Below are 17759 nucleotides of genomic sequence, written 5' to 3'. Positions count from 1 at the left end.
CTCCCATTGGCTGGCGCGGACAAAGACGGGGGGAGCGCCTGTCAATCACAGCGGGGCGGGGCCGGGAGGGCGCGGCCACGGGGCGTGGCCAGGGCGGAACGCTCCTCCCCCGGAACCCCCGCGTGCTCTGCCGCGTTTCCCGCCCGCTCCCCCGGAGGGGACCCCATTGGCGGCAGGACCGCGCGGGCGGGAGGCCGGAAGTGGCGGGGCCGCCATGGCGGCGCCCGGAGCGCCCGGGCCCGGCCCGGCCGCCGCCGCCCTTGGCACGGTGCTGATGGCGGCCCGGGCCGAGCTGGCCGCGCCCTGCCGCCTGCTGCCCGCCGCCGCCGCCGGCGCCGCGCTCCGCCTGCAGCTCAGCGTCACACCGGGAGCCGAAGGGCGGCGCCGCTTCCGCCTGGCGCTGCGGCGGGCGGAGGCGGGGGGCGGCGCGGTGAGGGGAAGGGGAGGGGGCGGGGGAGGGGCCCGGGGGGCGCCCCGGGGGTCGGGGGGAGGGGAGGGGGCGGAGAAATGGGGGTGGGGGGGGGGTACGGGGGTGAGGCCCGAGAGACCGGAGGGAACCGAGATTGTCCCCCGGGATTGTCCCCATAGGAGTGACCCGGGATTGTCCCCCCTGGGAATGTCCCCCGGGATTGTCTCCCCTGAGGAGCCCGGGGGGGATCCCTGGGGGGTCCCGGGAGGTTTGGGAAGGATGGGAACTCCCGGGATTGTCCCGTGTCACCCCCAGGCAGGGATATGGGACAAGGGACAGGGACAGGGACAGTGAGGGGCTCAGGGCACCCCAAAAGTGAGCAGAGCACTTCCAAAGCGGCCAGGAGTACCCAAAGTGTCCCAAGGGTGACCAGGGGACACCGAGAGTGACCAGGGGACCCCAGGAGTGACCAGGCTGTCCCAGTGGGTCCCGAGCCTGTGGTGACCCCATGGTGACCCCAGACCTGTCCCATCTCTGTCCCCTCCTGTCTCTGTCCCTGTGCCATCCTCATCCCTGTCCCATCCCTGTCCCATCCTCATCCCTGTCCCCATCCCTGCCCATGCCTTGTCACTGTCCCTGTCCCATCACTGTCCCTATCCCTGTCCCATTCTTGACCCATCCCCATCCCTGTCCCCCCTGTCCCTGTCCCCACTGTCCCTGTTCCTCTCCCCCATCCCTGTCCCATCCTTGTCCTTGTCCCATCCCTGTTCCCTCCATCCCTGTCCCTTCCTGTCCCCATCTCTGTCCCCATCTCTCTCCCTATCCCCGTGTCCCTGTTATCCCCTCCTGTCCCTATCCCTGTCCCCATCCCCGTCCCATCCCTGTGCCCTCCTGTCCCTGTCCCCCGTGTCCCTGTTGTCCCCAGCCCCTGGCAGAGTGTGACCTTCGGGACGTGTCCTACCGCGTGTGCGGCCCCGCCAGCCATGAGCTGCAGCTGCCAGCGCCGGGGACACCATCAGGGACAGCAGGGACACCATCAGGGACATTGGGGACAGCGGCACAGGAGGCGGTGGCACTGCGGTTCCCCGAGGAGCGCGAGGCCCAGCAGTGGTGGACGGTGCTGAGCAGCTCCCTCAGGGAGGCACGCAGAGGTGGGACACTGTGGGGACACTGGGGACATTGAGGGGACAGTGGGGACATTGAGGGGACATTGGGGACACAGTGCTGAGCAGCTCCCTCAGGGAGGCACGCAGAGGTGGGACACTGTGGGGACACTGGGGACATTGAGGGGACACTGGGTACACGGTGCTGGGCAGCTCCCTCAGGGAGGCACGCAGAGATGGGACACTGTGGAGACATTGGGGACACTGCAGGGACATTGGGGACATTGGGGGGATTTGGGACATTGGGGACATTGAGGGGACATTGGGGACACGGTGCTGAGCAGCTCCCTCAGGGAGGCACGCAGAGGTGAGACACTGAGGGGACATTGGGGACATTGAGGGGACAGTGGGGACATTGAGGGGACATAGGAGACATTGGGGGGACGCTGGGGACACGGTGCTGAGCAGCTCCCTCAGGGAGGCTCACAGAGGTGGGACACTGTGGGGACACTGGGGACATTGAGGGGACATTGGGGACACTGGGGACACTGGGGACATTGGGGACACTGGGGACATTGGGGACACTGGGGGGACACTGGGGGGACACTGGGGGGACTGGGGACACTGGGGACATTGGGGACATGGGGTCATTGGGGACACTGGGGTTACATGGGGACATTGGGGACACTGGGGGACATTTGGGACACTGGGGGAACACTGGGAGGACTGGGGGCACTGGGGACATTGGGGACATGGGGTCATTGGGGACACTGGGGGGACACTGGGGGGACTGGGGACACTGGGGGACATTTGGGACACAGTGCTGTGCATCTCCGTCAGGGAGGCACGGGGAGGTGGGACCTTGGGGACATGGGGATACTGGGGACACTGGGGGGACATTGGGGACATCGGGGACAGTAGTGACAGCAGGAACAGTGGGAACAGCAGTGACAGCAGTGACAACCCCATCCTCCCTGTGCTCCCGTAGCTGCCGAGGGTGACACGGGGACATCTCTGGTGCCACCTGCGGGAACATCTCTGGCGCCACCCACGGGGACATCCCTGGCGACACCCGCGGGGACATCCCTGGTGCCACCACCCACGGGGACGTCCCTGGTGCCACCACCCACGGGGACGTCCCTGGTGCCACCCGCCGAGGGGCCCGAGCAGGATGCAGAGGAGGCACAGGTCCTGGAGCTGGCCCAGACAGGTGACACGGGGACCCGGGGTGGGACACACCGGGGCCACCCCGGCCTGTCCTGGAGTCTGGGACACACCAGGGCCACCTGAGCCTGTCCCCAAGTGCCACCCGCACAGGGTTGGGGGTGGGGACAGCCCTTCCCAGGGGAACATTCCCTGAAATCCCCCCAGAACCTCCCGTAGGGTCACCTCCTGTCCCCATGGTGTCCCTGGGGCTGGGGGTGCCACCCAGCAGTGTCCCCCTGGTGTCCCCATTCCCACTCTGAGGGGTTGTGGGTGTCACCCCCAGTGTCCCCTGTGTGTCCCCATACTTGCTCTGGGTGCCATCCCCGTGTCCCTGTGTGTCACTGTGTGTCCCCAGAGGAGCTGGCCCTGCAGCTGGCCGAGGCCATCACCTTTGGGGACGAGGCGGTGGCAGCGCTCTGGGTGCCATCCCCGTGTCCCTGTGTGTCACTGTGTGTCCCCGTGTGTCCCCAGAGGAGCTGGCCCTGCGGCTGGCCGAGGCCATCACCTTTGGGGACGAGGCGGTGGCGGCGCAGAGCGCGGTGGCGCTGGCCCGGCGGCACGCGGAGCTGAGTGTGAGCCTGCGCCACCGGGACCCCGGGGGCCACGTCAGGTGGGCAGCCTGCCTTCGTCATTGTCATCGTCATCCTCACTGTCACCCTCATCCCCGTCCTCTGCCTTCCTCGTCATCGTCATCCTTGTCATTGTCATCCTCATCCCTGTCCTCTGCCTCTGCCTTCCTCATCACCCTCATCCCCATGCTCTATCTTCCTCACCTTCCTCATCCTCTGCCTTCCTCATCATCATCATCCTCATCATTGTCATCCTCATCCCTGTCCTCTGCCTCTGCCTTCCTCATCCTCGTCACCCTCATCCCCGTTCTCTGCCTTCCTCGTCGTCGTCATCCTTGTCATTGTCATCCTCATCCCCGTCCTCTGCCTTCCTCATCATTATCATCCTCGTCATTGTCATCCTCATCCCTGTCCTCTGCCCCTGTTTTCCTCATCCTCGTCACCCTCATCCCCGTTCTCTGCCTTTCTCACCCTCATCATCATCTTCATCGTTGTCATCCTCACCCCCATCCTCTGCCTCTGCCTTTCTCATTCTCATCATCTTCATCATTGTCATCCTCATCCCCCTGCTCTGCTTTCCTCATCAGCATCACCCTCATCCTCCTCATCATCGCTCTCATCATCGTCATCCTCATCCCCATTCTCTGCCCCTGCCTTCCTCGTCACTCCCATCTTCTGCTTTCCTCAACAGCATCATCATCCTCATCCCCACCCACTGCCTTTCTCATCCTCGTCATCATCCTCATCCTCTGCTCCTGCCTTCCTCATCAACATCATCCCGTTACCTCCCTTGTTCCCGGCATGCCAAACCCCAAACCCCAATCCCAATCCCCAAACCCCACATCCCATAATCCCTCCCCATTCCCAGCATGCTGTACCCCACGCCCCAAACCCCACACCCCATATCCTACATCCCAACCCCAATCCCAATCCCAATCCCATTATGTCTCTCCCCATTCCCAGCATGCTGTACCCCACACCCCAAACCCCACACCCTATATCCTACATCCCAAACCCCAATCCCAATCCCATTACGTCTCTCCCCATTCCCAGCATGCTATACCCCACACCCCAAACCCCAGTCCCCACACCCCAAATCCTATGTGTCCCATATATCCCATTATGTCTCTCCCCATTCCCAGCATGCTGTAGCCCACACCCCAAACCCCACACCCTAAACCCCAATCTCATATATCCCGTACATCCCATCTATCCCATATATCCCACCGTCTCTCCCCCTGGTTCCTAGCATGCCATACCCACACCACAAACCCCAAACCCCAATCCCATATATCCCGTATATCCCCTATCCCCATATATGCCATACTTCCTATATATCCCATCTATCCCATATATCCCATCTATCCCATATACCCCATATATCCCATCTATCCCAAATATCCCATTATCTCTCCCCCATTCCCAGCATGCTGTACCCACACCCCAAATCCCATCTGTCCCATATATCCCACTGTCTCTCCCCCTGGTTCCCAGCATGTCGTACCCCACGCCCCATATCCTACATCCCAAACTGAAATCCCATATATCCCGTATATCCCCTATCCCCATATATCCCATATATGCTGTACCTCCCATCTATCCCATATACCCCATCTATCCCATATATCCCATATATCCCATATATCCTGTACACTCCATATATCCCATATACCCCAAATATCCCACATATCCCATCTGTCCCATCTATCCCACTGTCTCTCCCCCTGGTTCCCAGCATGCCGTACCCACACCCCATTATCCTACATCCCAAACCCCAATCCCATATATCCCGTATATCCCCTATCCCCATATATGCCGTACCTCCCATCTATCCCATATATCCCATCTATCCCATATATCCCATATATCCTGTACACTCTATATATCCCATATACCCCAAATATCCCACATATCCCATCTGTCCCATATATCCCACTGCTGTCTCTCCCCCTGGTTCCCAGCATGCCGTGCCCACACCCCAGACCCCAATCCCATATCCCACACCCCATATCCCAATCCCAAGCCCCAATCCCTATCCCATATATCCCATCTATCCCATATATCCCCTATATCCCGTATGTCCCATTATCTTTCCCCCCGTTTCCCAGCATGGCGGTGGGGGTGGAGGACGCCACGTCCTCGGCCAGCATCACCCTGCGGGTGCAGCCCCACGTCACCATCAGCACCCTCAAGGAGCAGGTACGGACACCTGGGCACACCTGGGGTCAGCTGGGGACACCTGGGGGGAATGGGGTCACCTGGGTGTCGGGCCAGCCCCTGCTCTGTGGGACCAGGATCCCTGGGAGTCACCTGGGATTTTACCTGGAATCTCACCTGGGGTTTTACCTGGGATCCCACCTGAGATCTCCCCTGGGATCTGACCCAGAGCTCACCTGGGATCTCACCTGGGATCTCTCCCAGGATCTCACCTGGGGTTTTACCTGGGATCCCATCTGGGATCTCCCCCAGATATAACCCAGGGCTCACCCGGGGTCTCACCTGGGGTTTTACCTGGGATCCCATCTGAGATCTCCCGTGGATCTTACCCAGGGCCCACCTGAGGCTCACCTGGAGTTCCCCTGGGATCTCCCCTGGGGTTTTTGCCTTGGGAGCTCACCTGGGATCTCCTCAGGATGTCCCCTGGGATTTCCCCCAGGCTCTCCCCAGGCTCTTCCCAGGATCTCCCCCAGTATCTGCCCAGGGCTTCCCCAGGATCTCCCTGGGATCTCCCAGGATTTCTCCAGGTTCCCTCAGGATCTCACATGAGATCCCTGCCAATCCCTTGTGATCCCTGATCCCCCAGATGTTCCATAAGTACAGGTTCCCCCTTGATCCTCCCTGATCCCATAGGTTCCCCCCTGATCCCCAGGTGTTCCGGGTGTACAGGTTCCCCCTGTGCCCCCAGTCCCATAGGGTCACGTCCCCCTAGGTGTTCTGGGTGTACGGGTTCCCCCTGATCCCATAGGATCCCCCTGATCCCATAGGATCCCCCCTGTCCCCACAGGTGTTCCACCAGTACAGCTTACCCCTGATCCCCCCAATCCCCCCAATCCTATAGGATCCCCCTGATCCCCCAGATCCCACAGGATCCCCCTTTTCCCCGCAGGTGTTCCATGAGTACAGGTTCCCCTGATCCCCCCAATCCCCTCAATTCTATAGGATCCCCCTGACCCCCCAGGATCCCCCCGATCCCACAGGATCCCCCTTTTCTCCGCAGGTGTTCCATGAGTACAGGTTCCCCCGATCCCCCCAATCCCCTCAATCCTATAGGATCCCCCTGACCCCATAGGATCCCCAGATCCCCCAGGATCCCCCAGATCCCACAGGATCCCCCTTTTCCCCCCAGGTGTTCTGCGAGTACGGGTTCCCCCGATCCCCCCAATCCCCCCAGTCCTGTAGGATCCCCCTGATCCCCCAGGATCCCCCAGATCCCACAGGATCCCCCTTTTCCCCCAGGTGTTCTGCGAGTACAGGTTCCCCCGATCCCCCCCAATCCTCTCAATCCTATAGGATCCCCCAGATCCCATATGATCCCCCCTTTTCCCCCAGGTGTTCCGCGAGTACGGCTTTCCCCCTTCAGCGCAGCGCTGGATCATCGGGCAGAGCCTGTGCCGGGACGGGCGCAGCCTGGCTTCCTACGGCATCCGCCGCGACGGCGACCCCGCCTTCCTCTTCCTCCTCTCGGCACGGGCGGCCCTGGAACCGGCACCGGGAGCCGGAGCAGCGGTGGGAGCGGCCCCGGCCCCGGCGGGCCCCGAGCGGCAGCGGGAGCTGCAGGCGCAGGAGCTGCTGCGCGCCGCGGGGCTGCACGGGGACGGGGATGGACACGGGGACGGAGCGCCTGGGGCAGGTACGGGGATGGAGCACCTGGGGCAGGTACGGGGATGGACACGGGGATGGAGCACCTGGGGCAGGTACGGGGATGGAGCACCTGGGGCAGGTACGGGGATGGGGACGGGGACGGAGCGCCTGGGGCAGGTACGGGGATGGAGCACCTGGGGCAGGTATGGGGATGGACACGGGGACGGAGCGCCTGGGGCAGGTACGGGGATGGAGCACCTGGGGCAGGTACGGGGATGGGGACGGGGATGGCGCACCTGGGGCAGGTACGGGGATGGACACGGGGACGGAGCACCTGGGGCAGGTACGGGGATGGGGACGGGGATGGCGCACCTCAGGCAGGTACGGGGATGGAGCACCTGGGGCAGGGACGGGGATGGGGCACCTGGGGCAGGTATGGGGATGTGGATGGGGATGGGGCACCTGGGGCAGGTACAGGGATGGGGCACCTGGGGCAGGTATGGGGATGTGGATGGGGATGGGGCACCTGGGGCAGGTACGGGGATGGGGATGGGGATGGGGCACCTGGGGCAGGTACAGGGATGGGGATGGGGATGGGGCACCTAGGGCAGGTACGGGGATGGGGATGGACACGGGGACAGAGCACCTGGGGCAGGTACGGGGACGAGGACGGACATGGGGACGGAGCACCTGGGGCAGGTACAGGGATGGGGACAGGGATGGAGCACCTGAGGCAGGTACGGGGATGGACACGGGGCTGGACACGGGGATGGTGCACCTGGGGCAGGTACGGGGATGGGGACGGGGACGGAGCACCTGGGGCAGGTACGAGGATGGGGATGGGGATGGAGCACCTGGGGCAGGTACTGGGACGGAGCCTTCATCAGCAGCAGCCTCGGCCTGCTTCTTCCTCAGCATCATTCTTAGCCTCCTCCTGCTACTCCTCCTTCCTCATCATCCTGCCCCTTCCTCACCATCCTCAGCCTGCTGCTGCTCTTGCTCCTTCATCCTCATCCTCATCCTCATCCTGCTCCTTCTTCACCGTCTTCAGCTTGCTGCTACTCCTGCTCCATCCTTAGCATCATCAGTCTTCATGCTCATCATCATCCTCAGCCTGCTCCTTCCTCACCATTCTCAGCCTGCTGCTGCTCCTGTTCTTTCCTCATCATTCTCATCATTCTCAGCCTGCTCCTTCCTCACCATCCTCAGCCTGCTGCTGCTCCTTCTCCTTCTTCATCGTCATCTTCATCCTCATCCTTATGCTCATCCTCATCCTGCTCTTTCATCCTCATCCTCTTGCTCCTTCTTCACCATCTTCAGCTTGTTGCTGCTCCTGGTGCTTCCTCAGCATCCTCATCCTGCTCCTTCTTCAGCATCGTCAGCCTTCTCCTTTCTCATCATCATCCTCAGCCTGGCCCTTCCTCATCATCATCAGGCTGCTGCTGCTCCTGTTCCTTCTTCATCATCCTCACCGTTCTCAGTCTGCTCCTTCCTCACCATCCTCAGTCTGCTGCTCCTGCTCCTTCTTCATCTTGCTCCTTCCTCATCCTGCTCCTTCATCATCCTGCTCTTGCTGCTGCTCTTTCTTCATCATCCTCATTTCTGCTGCTTCTGCTCCTGCTCCTTCCTCATCATCCTCAGCCTGCTCCTTCCTCATCATCCTCATCCTGCTGCTCCTGCTCCTTCCTCATCCTGCTCCTTTATCTTCCTGCTCTTGCTTATTTCTCCTCATGCTGCTCTTGCTCTTGCTTCTTCTTCATCATCCTCATTCCTGCTGCTCCCGCTCCTGCTTGTTTCTCATCCTGCTGCTCCTGCACTTTCCTCACCTGGCTCAGGTACGGCTGACAGAGCCTTCTTCATCATCACCAGCCTGTTCCTTCCTTCTCACCCTCATCCTACTCTTGCTCCTCTTGCTTCCTCATCCTGCTCTTCCTCCTCATCCTCACACTGTTCCTGCTTGTTTTACATCATCCTGTTCCTTCTTCATCATCCTCCTCCTCCGCCAGCTCCTGTTCTTTCCTTCTCCTTCCTTCTCCTTCTCTTCTCCTCCATCTCCTTCCTCCCATTCCCTCCCCCATCCCTCTCCAGTCCTCCCTATTCCCCGTCCCAGTCCCATTCCCAGTCCCATTCCCTCTCCCTGTCTCTCCCAGTCCCGTTCCTGTTCCCAGTTCCATTCCCAGTCCCGTTCCCATTCCCTGTCCCGTTCCTGGTCCCGTTCCGGGTCGGTGCCAGCCCGTGCCGTGTCTGTCTGTCCCCAGGCCGTGTCCCCGAGGAGCCCCCGGAGCGGATGGACATCGGGGACATCCGGGATCACCTGGACTCGCTGCAGCTCTGGGACAGCGCCGGGGCCCCGCCCACGGGCCCGGAGCCCCGCCCACCCTCACCTGAGCAGGTACGGGGGTACCTGATCCCCATCCCTAATCCTGATTGTCATCCCTGATCCCTGATCCCCATCCCTGATCCCCATCCCACTGCCCCTGAGCCCCGCCCACCCTCACCTGAGCAGGTACAGGGTCCTGTCCTGATCCCAATCCCTGATCCCAGTCCCTGATCCCAGTCCCAGTGTTTCAGGGTGGACACAGCCCCCGAGCTCTGCACAACCACACCTGCCCTGGCTGTGAGATGTGCCCCGTTCCCAATCCCAATAATCCCAATAATTCCCAATAATCCCGTTGCAGGGCTGGCCGTGCCCCCAGTGCACATTCCTGAACAAGCCCACCCGCCCGGGCTGTGAGATGTGCAGCGCCCCCCGGCCCGAGGGGTACCAAGTGCCCGGGGGGCACCGCCCCGACCCCGCCGAGCTGCGGCGGCTGCAGAGGGAGCGCGACGGGACCCGGCAGTGCCAGCAGGTACTGTGGGATCAATGGGATCAATCAATGGGATCAATGGGATCAATCAATGGGATCTATGGGATCACTCAATGGGATCTATGGGATCAGCGCGACGGGACCCAGCAGTGCCAGCAGGTATGGGATCAATGGGATCAATCAATGGGATCTATGGGATCAATCAATGGGATATGGGATCAGCGCGACGGGACCCGGCAGTGCCAGCAGGTACGGGATCAATGGGATCAATCAATGGGATATGGGATCAGCGTGATGGGACCCGGCAGTGCCAGCAGGTATGGGATCAATAGGATCAATCAATGAGATCTATGGGATCAATCAATGGGATCTATGGGATCAATCAATGAGATCAATGGGATCAATCAATGGGATCAATGGGATCAATCAATGGGATCTGTGGGATCAATCAATGGGATCAATGGGATCAATCTATGGGATCTATGGGATCAATCAATGGGATCAGCGCGACGGGACGCGGCAGTGCCAGCAGGTACGGGATCAATGGGATCAATCAATGGGATCAATGGGATCAATCAATGGGATCTATGGGATCACTCAATGGGATCTATGGGATCAGCGCGACGGGACCCCGCAGTGCCAGCAGGTACGGGATCAATGGGATCAATCAATGGGATCAATGGGATCAATCAATGGGATATGGGATCAGCGCGACGGGACGCGGCAGTGCCAGCAGGTATGGGATCAATGGGATCAATCAATGGGATCTATGGGATCAATCAATGGGATCTATGGGATCTATGGGATCAATCAATGGGATATGGGATCAGCACGACAGGACCCGGCAGTGCCAGCAGGTACTGTGGGATCAATGGGATCAATCAATGGGATCTATGGGATCAATCAATGGGATCAATGGGATCAATCAATGGGATCAATGGGATCAGCGTGACAGGACCCAGCAGTGCCAGCAGGTATGGGATCAATGGGATCAATCAATGGGATCAGTGGGATCAATCAATGGGATCTATGGGATCAATCAATGGGGTCAATGGGATCAATCAATGGGATATGGGATCAGCGCGACGGGACGCGGCAGTGCCAGCAGGTATAGGATCAATGGGATCAATCAATGGGATCAATGGGATCAATCAATGGGATCAATGGGATCAATCAATGGGATCTATGGGATCAATCAATGGGATATGGGATCAGCGCGACGGGATGCGGCAGTGCCAGCAGGTATGGGGGCTATGGGGTCAGTGGCTGCTGCTCCCATTTTCCTGTTTATCCTGAGATTTTTTCCCATTTTTCCCGGGTTTTTTTTCCTCCGTTTTTCCCGGTTTTTTTCCTGGTTTTCCCATTTTCTTTCAATTTTTCCCATTTCCTCAATTTTTTGTTCCCGTTCCCAGGCGCTGGAGGCGGAGCGGCAGCAGAACCTGGCGCAGCTGCTGCTCCCATTTTCCCATTTTCCCCGTGGATTTTTCCCCATTTTTCGCGGATTTTTTCCCCATTTTTCCCCCCATTTTTTCCGTTTTCCTCATTTTTCCCGTTTTCCCGGTTTTTGTCCCCAGGCGCTGGAGGCGGAGCAGCAGCAGAACCTGGCGCAGCTGCTGCTCCCATTTTCCCATTTTTCCCGGGTTTTTTCCCATTTTTTTCCCCCGATTTTCCCCATTTTTTCCATTTTCCTCATTTTTCCCGTTTTCCCGGTTTTTGTCCCCAGGCGCTGGAGGCGGAGCGGCAGCGGAACCTGGCGCAGCTGCTGCTCCCATTTTCCCATTTTCCCCGTGTTTTTTCCCCATTTTTCGCGGATTTTTTCCCCATTTTTTCCCCCATTTTTCCCATTTTTTCCATTTTCCTCATTTTTCCCGTTTTCCCGGTTTTTGTCCCCAGGCGCTGGAGGCGGAGCGGCAGCGGAACCTGGCGCAGCTGCTGCGGGCGGAGGAGGCGGGGCTGGTGCTGAACCCGGAGCCGCTCGAGTGCGGGATCTGCCTGCAGGAGGTGCCGGCGGGCCGGGCCGTGCTGCTGCGCGACTGCCTGCACAGCTTCTGCCGGTACCGGGGCCAGGGCACACCTGGGATACACCTGGGCACACCTGGGCACACGGGCATACACCTGGGATAGACTGGGATAGACCCTGCGGGCCGGGCCGTGCTGCTGCGCGACTGCCTGCACAGCTTCTGCCGGTACCGGGGCCGGGGCACACCTGGGATACACCTGGGCACACCTGGGCACACGGGCATACACCTGGGATAGACCCGGCGGGCTGGGCCGTGCTGCTGCGCAACTGCCTGCACAGCTTCTGCCGGTACCAGGGCCGGGACACACCTGGGATACACCTGGGGCACACCTGGGAGACACGGGGATACACCTGGGATAGACTGGGATAGACCCTGCGGGCCGGGCCGTGCTGCTGCGCAACTGCCTGCACAGCTTCTGCCGGTACCGGGGCCAGGGCACACCTGGGATACACCTGGGGCACACCTGGGCGCACAGGGATACACCTGGGATAGACTGGGATAGACCCTGCGGGCCGGGCCGTGCCGCTGCGCGACTGCCTGCACAGCTTCTGCCGGTACCGGGGGACACCTGGGATACACCTGGGGCACACCTGGGCACACCTGGGAGACACGGGGATACACCTGGGATAGACTGGGATAGACCCGGCGGGCTGGGCCGTGCTGCTGCGCAACTGCCTGCACAGCTTCTGCCGGTACCGGGGCCGGGACACACCTGGGATACACCTGGGCACACCTGGGCGACACGGGGATACACCTGGGATAGACTGGGATAGACCCTGCGGGCCGGGCCGTGCCGCTGCGCGACTGCCTGCACAGCTTGTGCCTGTACCGCGCACCTGGGATACACCTGGGATAGACATGGGATACACCTGGGTGCACCTGGGCACACCTGGAGGACACGGGGATACACGTGGGATAGAATGGGATACAGCTGGGATAGACCTGGGTACACCTGGGATACACCTGGGCACACCTGGGATAGAATAGGATACAGCTGGGATAGACTTGAATACACCTGGATACACCTGGCCACACCTGGAATACACCTGGCCACACCTGGGCACACCTGGGATAGAATGGGATACAGATGGGATAGACTTGAATACACCGGGATACACCTGGCCCCACCTGGAATACACGTGGATACACCTGGCCACACCTGGGCACACCTGGGATATACCTGGGATACAGCTGGGATAGACTGGGATAGACATGAGATACAGCTGGGCACACCTGGGCACACCTGGGATACACCGGGACACACCTGGGATGGATTGGTATAGACTTGGGCACACTTGGGATACGCCTGGGATACAACCCGGATACACCTGGGTACACGTGGGATACACCTGGGATACACCTGGCATGGACTGGGATACACCTGGGCACACCTGGGATATACCTGGGAGACATAGGGATACAACTGGGATACACCTGGGCACACCTGGGATATACCTGGGAGACATGGGGATACACCTGGGATAGACCTGGGATGCAGCAGGACACCCCCAGGACCACCCCAGTGACCCCCCCAGCATCACTGACCCCACGCCAGGAGCCCCCACCCACCTTTGGAGTGACCCGGCCCTGGGACCCCCCCACCCATTGCCGTGAGCGGCCCCAGAGTGACCACTGACCACCCCCCCTTGGAGTGACCGGCCCCAGAAGCCACCCCGAGCCCCCCACACCACCCCAGTGACCATCCCAGTGACCACCCAGTGACCACCCAGTGACCACCCCAGTGACCACCCAGTGGCCACTCCAGTGACCACTCCAGTGACCACCCCAGTGACCATCCCCACACCATCCCAGTGACCACTCTAGTGACCACCCAGAGACTACCCCAGTGACCATCCCGGTGACCACCCCCACACCACCCCAGTGACCACCCCAGTGACCACTCTAGTGACCACCCCAGTGACCATCCCAGTGATCATCCCTGACACCCCCACTCCATCTCAGTGACCCCTCCAGTGACCACCCAGTGACCACCCAGTGACCACCCCAGTGACCATCCCTGACACCCCCACACCATCCCAGTGACCCCTCCAGTGACTATCTCAGTGACCACCCCAGTGACCATCCCAGTGACCACCCCGGTGACCATCCCGGTGACCATCCCGGTGACCACCCCAGTGACCACCCCTGACAGCCCAGTGTCCCTTAGCTTCCCCCAGTGTCCCTCAGCTGGCCCAGTGTCCCCCCGGTGTCCCTGACCCCCGCCAATGTCCCCACTGTCCCCAGGGAGTGCCTGCGGCAGGTGATCAACTTCAGCGAGGAGCCGGTGGTGGCCTGTCCCTTCCGAGATGTCACCGTGTCCCTGACCCCCCAGTGACCCCCCAGTGACCCCCCCCAGTGTCCCTGACCCCCGCCAATGTCCCCCCTGTCCCCAGGGAGTGCCTGCGGCAGGTGATCAACTTCAGCGAGGAGCCGGTGGTGGCCTGTCCCTTCCGCGATGTCACCTACGCCTGTGGCAGCCACCTGCAGGAGCGCGAGATCCGCGCCGTGAGCACCGGGGGGGACACCGGGGGGGACAGGGGGGACAGGGGACACCAGGGGGACACCGGGGGGACACCGGGGGGGACAGGGGACACCGGGGGGAACAGGGGACACCGGGGGCTCACAGCCACCTGCAGGAGCGCGAGATCCGCGCCGTGAGCACCGGGGGGGACAGGGGGGACACCGGGGGGGACACTGGGGGGGACAGGGGACACCGGGGGCTCACAGCCACCTGCAGGAGCGCGAGATCCGCGCCGTGAGCACCGGGGGGACAGGGGGGACACCGGGGGGACACCGGGGGGGACAGGGGACACCAGGGGGACACCGGGGGGACACCGGGGGGGACAGGGGACACCGGGGGGGACACAGCCACCCCCGCGCAGGGGGCTCCCAGGGGACCAGGCTGTCCCCTTGGGTAGGGTTGGGGTCCCCATGGGTGGGTGACTCAGGGGTCCCAATGCCACTCCCTGGTGTGGGAGCTGGTGACACGAGGGTCCCCAAGGGCGGCTGACAGTGACTCAGGGGGTCCCAACGTGGACCTGCCACCGCTGGTGTGGGAGTTGGTGACTCAGGGTGGTCCCCGTGGGTGGGTGACAGTGACTCAGGGGTCCCAATGCCATCCCCCCGATGTCCCCTATGTCCCCAGCTGCTGTCCCCCGAGGAGCACGCGCGGTTCCTGGCCCGCGGGCTGGCCCTGGTTCCAATGATCCCAATGCCATCCCCACAATGTCCCCAATGTCCCCAATGTCCCCAATGTCCCCAATGTCCCCAGCTGCTGTCCCCCGAGGAGCACGCGCGGTTCCTGGCCCGCAGGCTGGCGCTGGCTCAGGGATGGGTGACAGTGACTCAGGGGTCCCAATGCCATCCCCCCAATGTCCCCAATGTCCCCGCTGTCCCCAGCTGCTGTCCCCCGAGGAGCACGCGCGGTTCCTGGCCCGCGGGCTGGCGCTGGCTCAGGGTGGATGATGGTGACTCAGGGGATCCCATGGGTGGGTGACAGTGACTCAGGGGTCCCAGTGCCAATGTCCCCGATGTCCCCAATGTCACAGCTGCTGTCCCCCGAGGAGCACGCGCGGTTCCTGGCCCGCGGGCTGGCGCTGGCCGAGCGCCGCAGCCGGAACAGTTTCCACTGCCGGGGCCGCGACTGCCCGGGCTGGTGCTTCTACGAGGACGCGGTGAACGAGTTCCCGTGCCCGGTGTGCGGGGCCCTCAACTGCCTCCTGTGCAAGGTCAGACCGGGGGGGCCCTGGGGGGGTCCCGGGGGGCTCTGGGGGTCCCACGCTCACCCCCGGCCCCCCCAGGCCATCCACGAGGGGCAGAACTGCCGGCAGTACCAGGACGAGCTGCAGCTGCGGGCGCTGCACGACGCGGCCGCTCGCCAGACGCGGGACATGCTGCAGGTGGGTCTGGGGGCACCGGGGGGTCCGGGACATGCTGCAGGTGGGTCTGGGGGCTTTGGGGGGCTTTGTGGGGCACGGGACATGCTGCAGGTGGGTCTGGGGGCTTTGGGGGGCACTGGGGGGCACGGGACATGCTGCAGGTGGGTCTGGGGGCTTTGGGGGGTCTGGGACACGCTGCAGGTGGGTCTGGGGGCTTTAGGGGGCCCGGGACACGCTGCAGGTGGGTCTGGGGGCTTTGGGGGGCTTTGGGGGTGTCCGGGACATGCTGCAGGTGGGTCTGGGGGCACTGGGGTTCCGGGACATGCTGCAGGTGGGTCTGGGGGCTTTGGGGGGTCCGGGACACGCTGCAGGTGGGTCTGGGGGCACTGGGGGGTCCGGGACATGCTGCAGGTGGGTCTGGGGGGCACTGGGGGGGTCCCCGCTGCCCTGACCCCCCCGGGACCCCTCCCCAGACGCTGGTGCAGCGCGGCGAGGCCATGCACTGCCCCACGTGCCGCATCGTGGTGCAGAAGAAGGACGGCTGCGACTGGATCCGCTGCACCGTGTGCCAGACCGAGATCTGCTGGGTCACCAAGGGGCCCCGATGGGGGCCGGGGGTGAGGGGGGGGGTCCTGGGGGGGTCCTGGGGGGTTTGGGGTGAGCGGGGATCAGGGGGGATCTCGAGGGGGGCCTGAGATGAGGAGGGGTCACCAAGGGCTGGGCTGGGGGTCTTGGGGTGATGGGGGACACCAGGGTGAGGGGGGGACACAGGGTGACCCCGGGGTGACCCCAAGGTGACCCCAGGGTGACCCCAAGGGACACAGAGTGACCCCAAGGTGACCTCAGGGTGACCCCAAGGGACACAGAGTGACCCCAGGGTGACTCCAGGGTGACCCCAGGGTGAGGAGGGGACACAGGGTGAAGGAGGGACACAGAATGACCCCAGGGTGACCCCAAGGACACAGAGTGACCCCAGGGTGACCCCAAGGTGACCTCAGGGTGACCCCAAGGACACAGAGTGACCCCAGGGACACAGAGTGACCCCAGGGTGACCCCAGGGTGACCCCAAGGAGACCCCAGGGTGACTCTAGGGTGGCCCCAGGGTGACCCCAGGATGACCCCAGGGTGACCCCAGGTGACACAGGGTGACCCCAGGGTGACACAGGGTGACCCCAGGGTGACCCCAAGGGACACAGGGTGACCCCAGCTGTCCCTGCCCTGTCCCCGCAGGGCCCCGGTGACACCAGTGGCGGCTGTCGCTGCAACGTCAACGGGCAGAGGTGCCACCCCCGGTGCCAGAACTGCCACTGACCCCCCTGGGGACACCGAGGGACAGACGGACAGATGGGGACAGAGCTGGCACCGGGCCAGGGACACCCGAGGGCTCCGGGAGGGGCCACGTCCGGCGGGGATGGAGAGAGAGGACACAGGGACAGACGGACAGATGGACACACGGACAGGATGGACACACGGACAGAGCCAGGATGGACACACGGACAGGATGGACACATGGACAGAGCCAGGATGGACACACGGACAGGATGGACACACGGACAGAGCCAGGATGGACACACAGACAGAGCCAGGATGGACACACAGACAGAGCCAGGATGGACACTGGGACGGCCTCGGGGCGTGGAGGGGCCGGGGGGCCCCGGGACCCCAATAAAGCCACTGAGTGTCACAGGCTGGCACTGCCACCCGCCGGGGACAGGGGCACGGGGACAGGGACACGGGGACAGCCCTGGCACTGCCACCCGTGTGGGGACGGGGACACAGGGACAGGGACACCCTGGCACAGCCACTGGCAGGGGGACAGGGGCACGGGGACAGGGACACGGGGACAGCCCTGGCACTGCCACTCACGTGGGGACAGGGACACAGGGACAGGGACACAGGAACAGGGACAGGGACAGGGACACAGGGACAGCCCCAGTGTGGGGACAGGGACACCCTGACACAGCC

The 17759-nt window shown here is 62.6% G+C and overlaps 1 protein-coding gene across 1 annotated transcript; it reads left to right on the top strand.

The window, feature by feature from the left end:
- The first annotated feature begins 1458 nt into the window (after window positions 1-1458).
- SHARPIN (SHANK associated RH domain interactor) lies at window positions 1459-17269 on the top strand. The gene is made up of 13 exons (XM_058030146.1): window positions 1459-1560; window positions 2501-2722; window positions 3190-3328; window positions 5396-5486; window positions 6837-7137; window positions 9347-9480; window positions 9767-9937; window positions 11789-11949; window positions 14310-14421; window positions 15465-15644; window positions 15717-15815; window positions 16268-16411; window positions 17025-17269. Exons 4-13 carry the CDS (start codon window positions 5397-5399, stop codon window positions 17103-17105), a joined length of 1473 nt encoding a protein of 490 aa, XP_057886129.1. The 5' UTR covers window positions 1459-1560; window positions 2501-2722; window positions 3190-3328; window position 5396; the 3' UTR covers window positions 17106-17269.
- Window positions 17270-17759: the final 490 nt, after the last annotated feature.

Source organism: Melospiza georgiana, chromosome 1, assembly GCF_028018845.1.
Source record: "Melospiza georgiana isolate bMelGeo1 chromosome 1, bMelGeo1.pri, whole genome shotgun sequence".
Classification (NCBI taxonomy): domain Eukaryota; kingdom Metazoa; phylum Chordata; class Aves; order Passeriformes; family Passerellidae; genus Melospiza; species Melospiza georgiana.
This window is presented reverse-complemented; position numbering and strand designations above follow the sequence as displayed.

Bases quoted from the DNA above. Each gene is read 5' to 3' on its own strand.
- SHARPIN (XM_058030146.1), top strand. From the start codon at position 5,397: ATGGCGGTGGGGGTGGAGGACGCCACGTCCTCGGCCAGCATCACCCTG. The intron at 14,422-15,464 runs GTGAGCACCGGG...CCAATGTCACAG, and splicing joins AGGAGCGCGAGATCCGCGCC to CTGCTGTCCCCCGAGGAGCA. The intron at 15,645-15,716 runs GTCAGACCGGGG...CGGCCCCCCCAG, and splicing joins TCAACTGCCTCCTGTGCAAG to GCCATCCACGAGGGGCAGAA.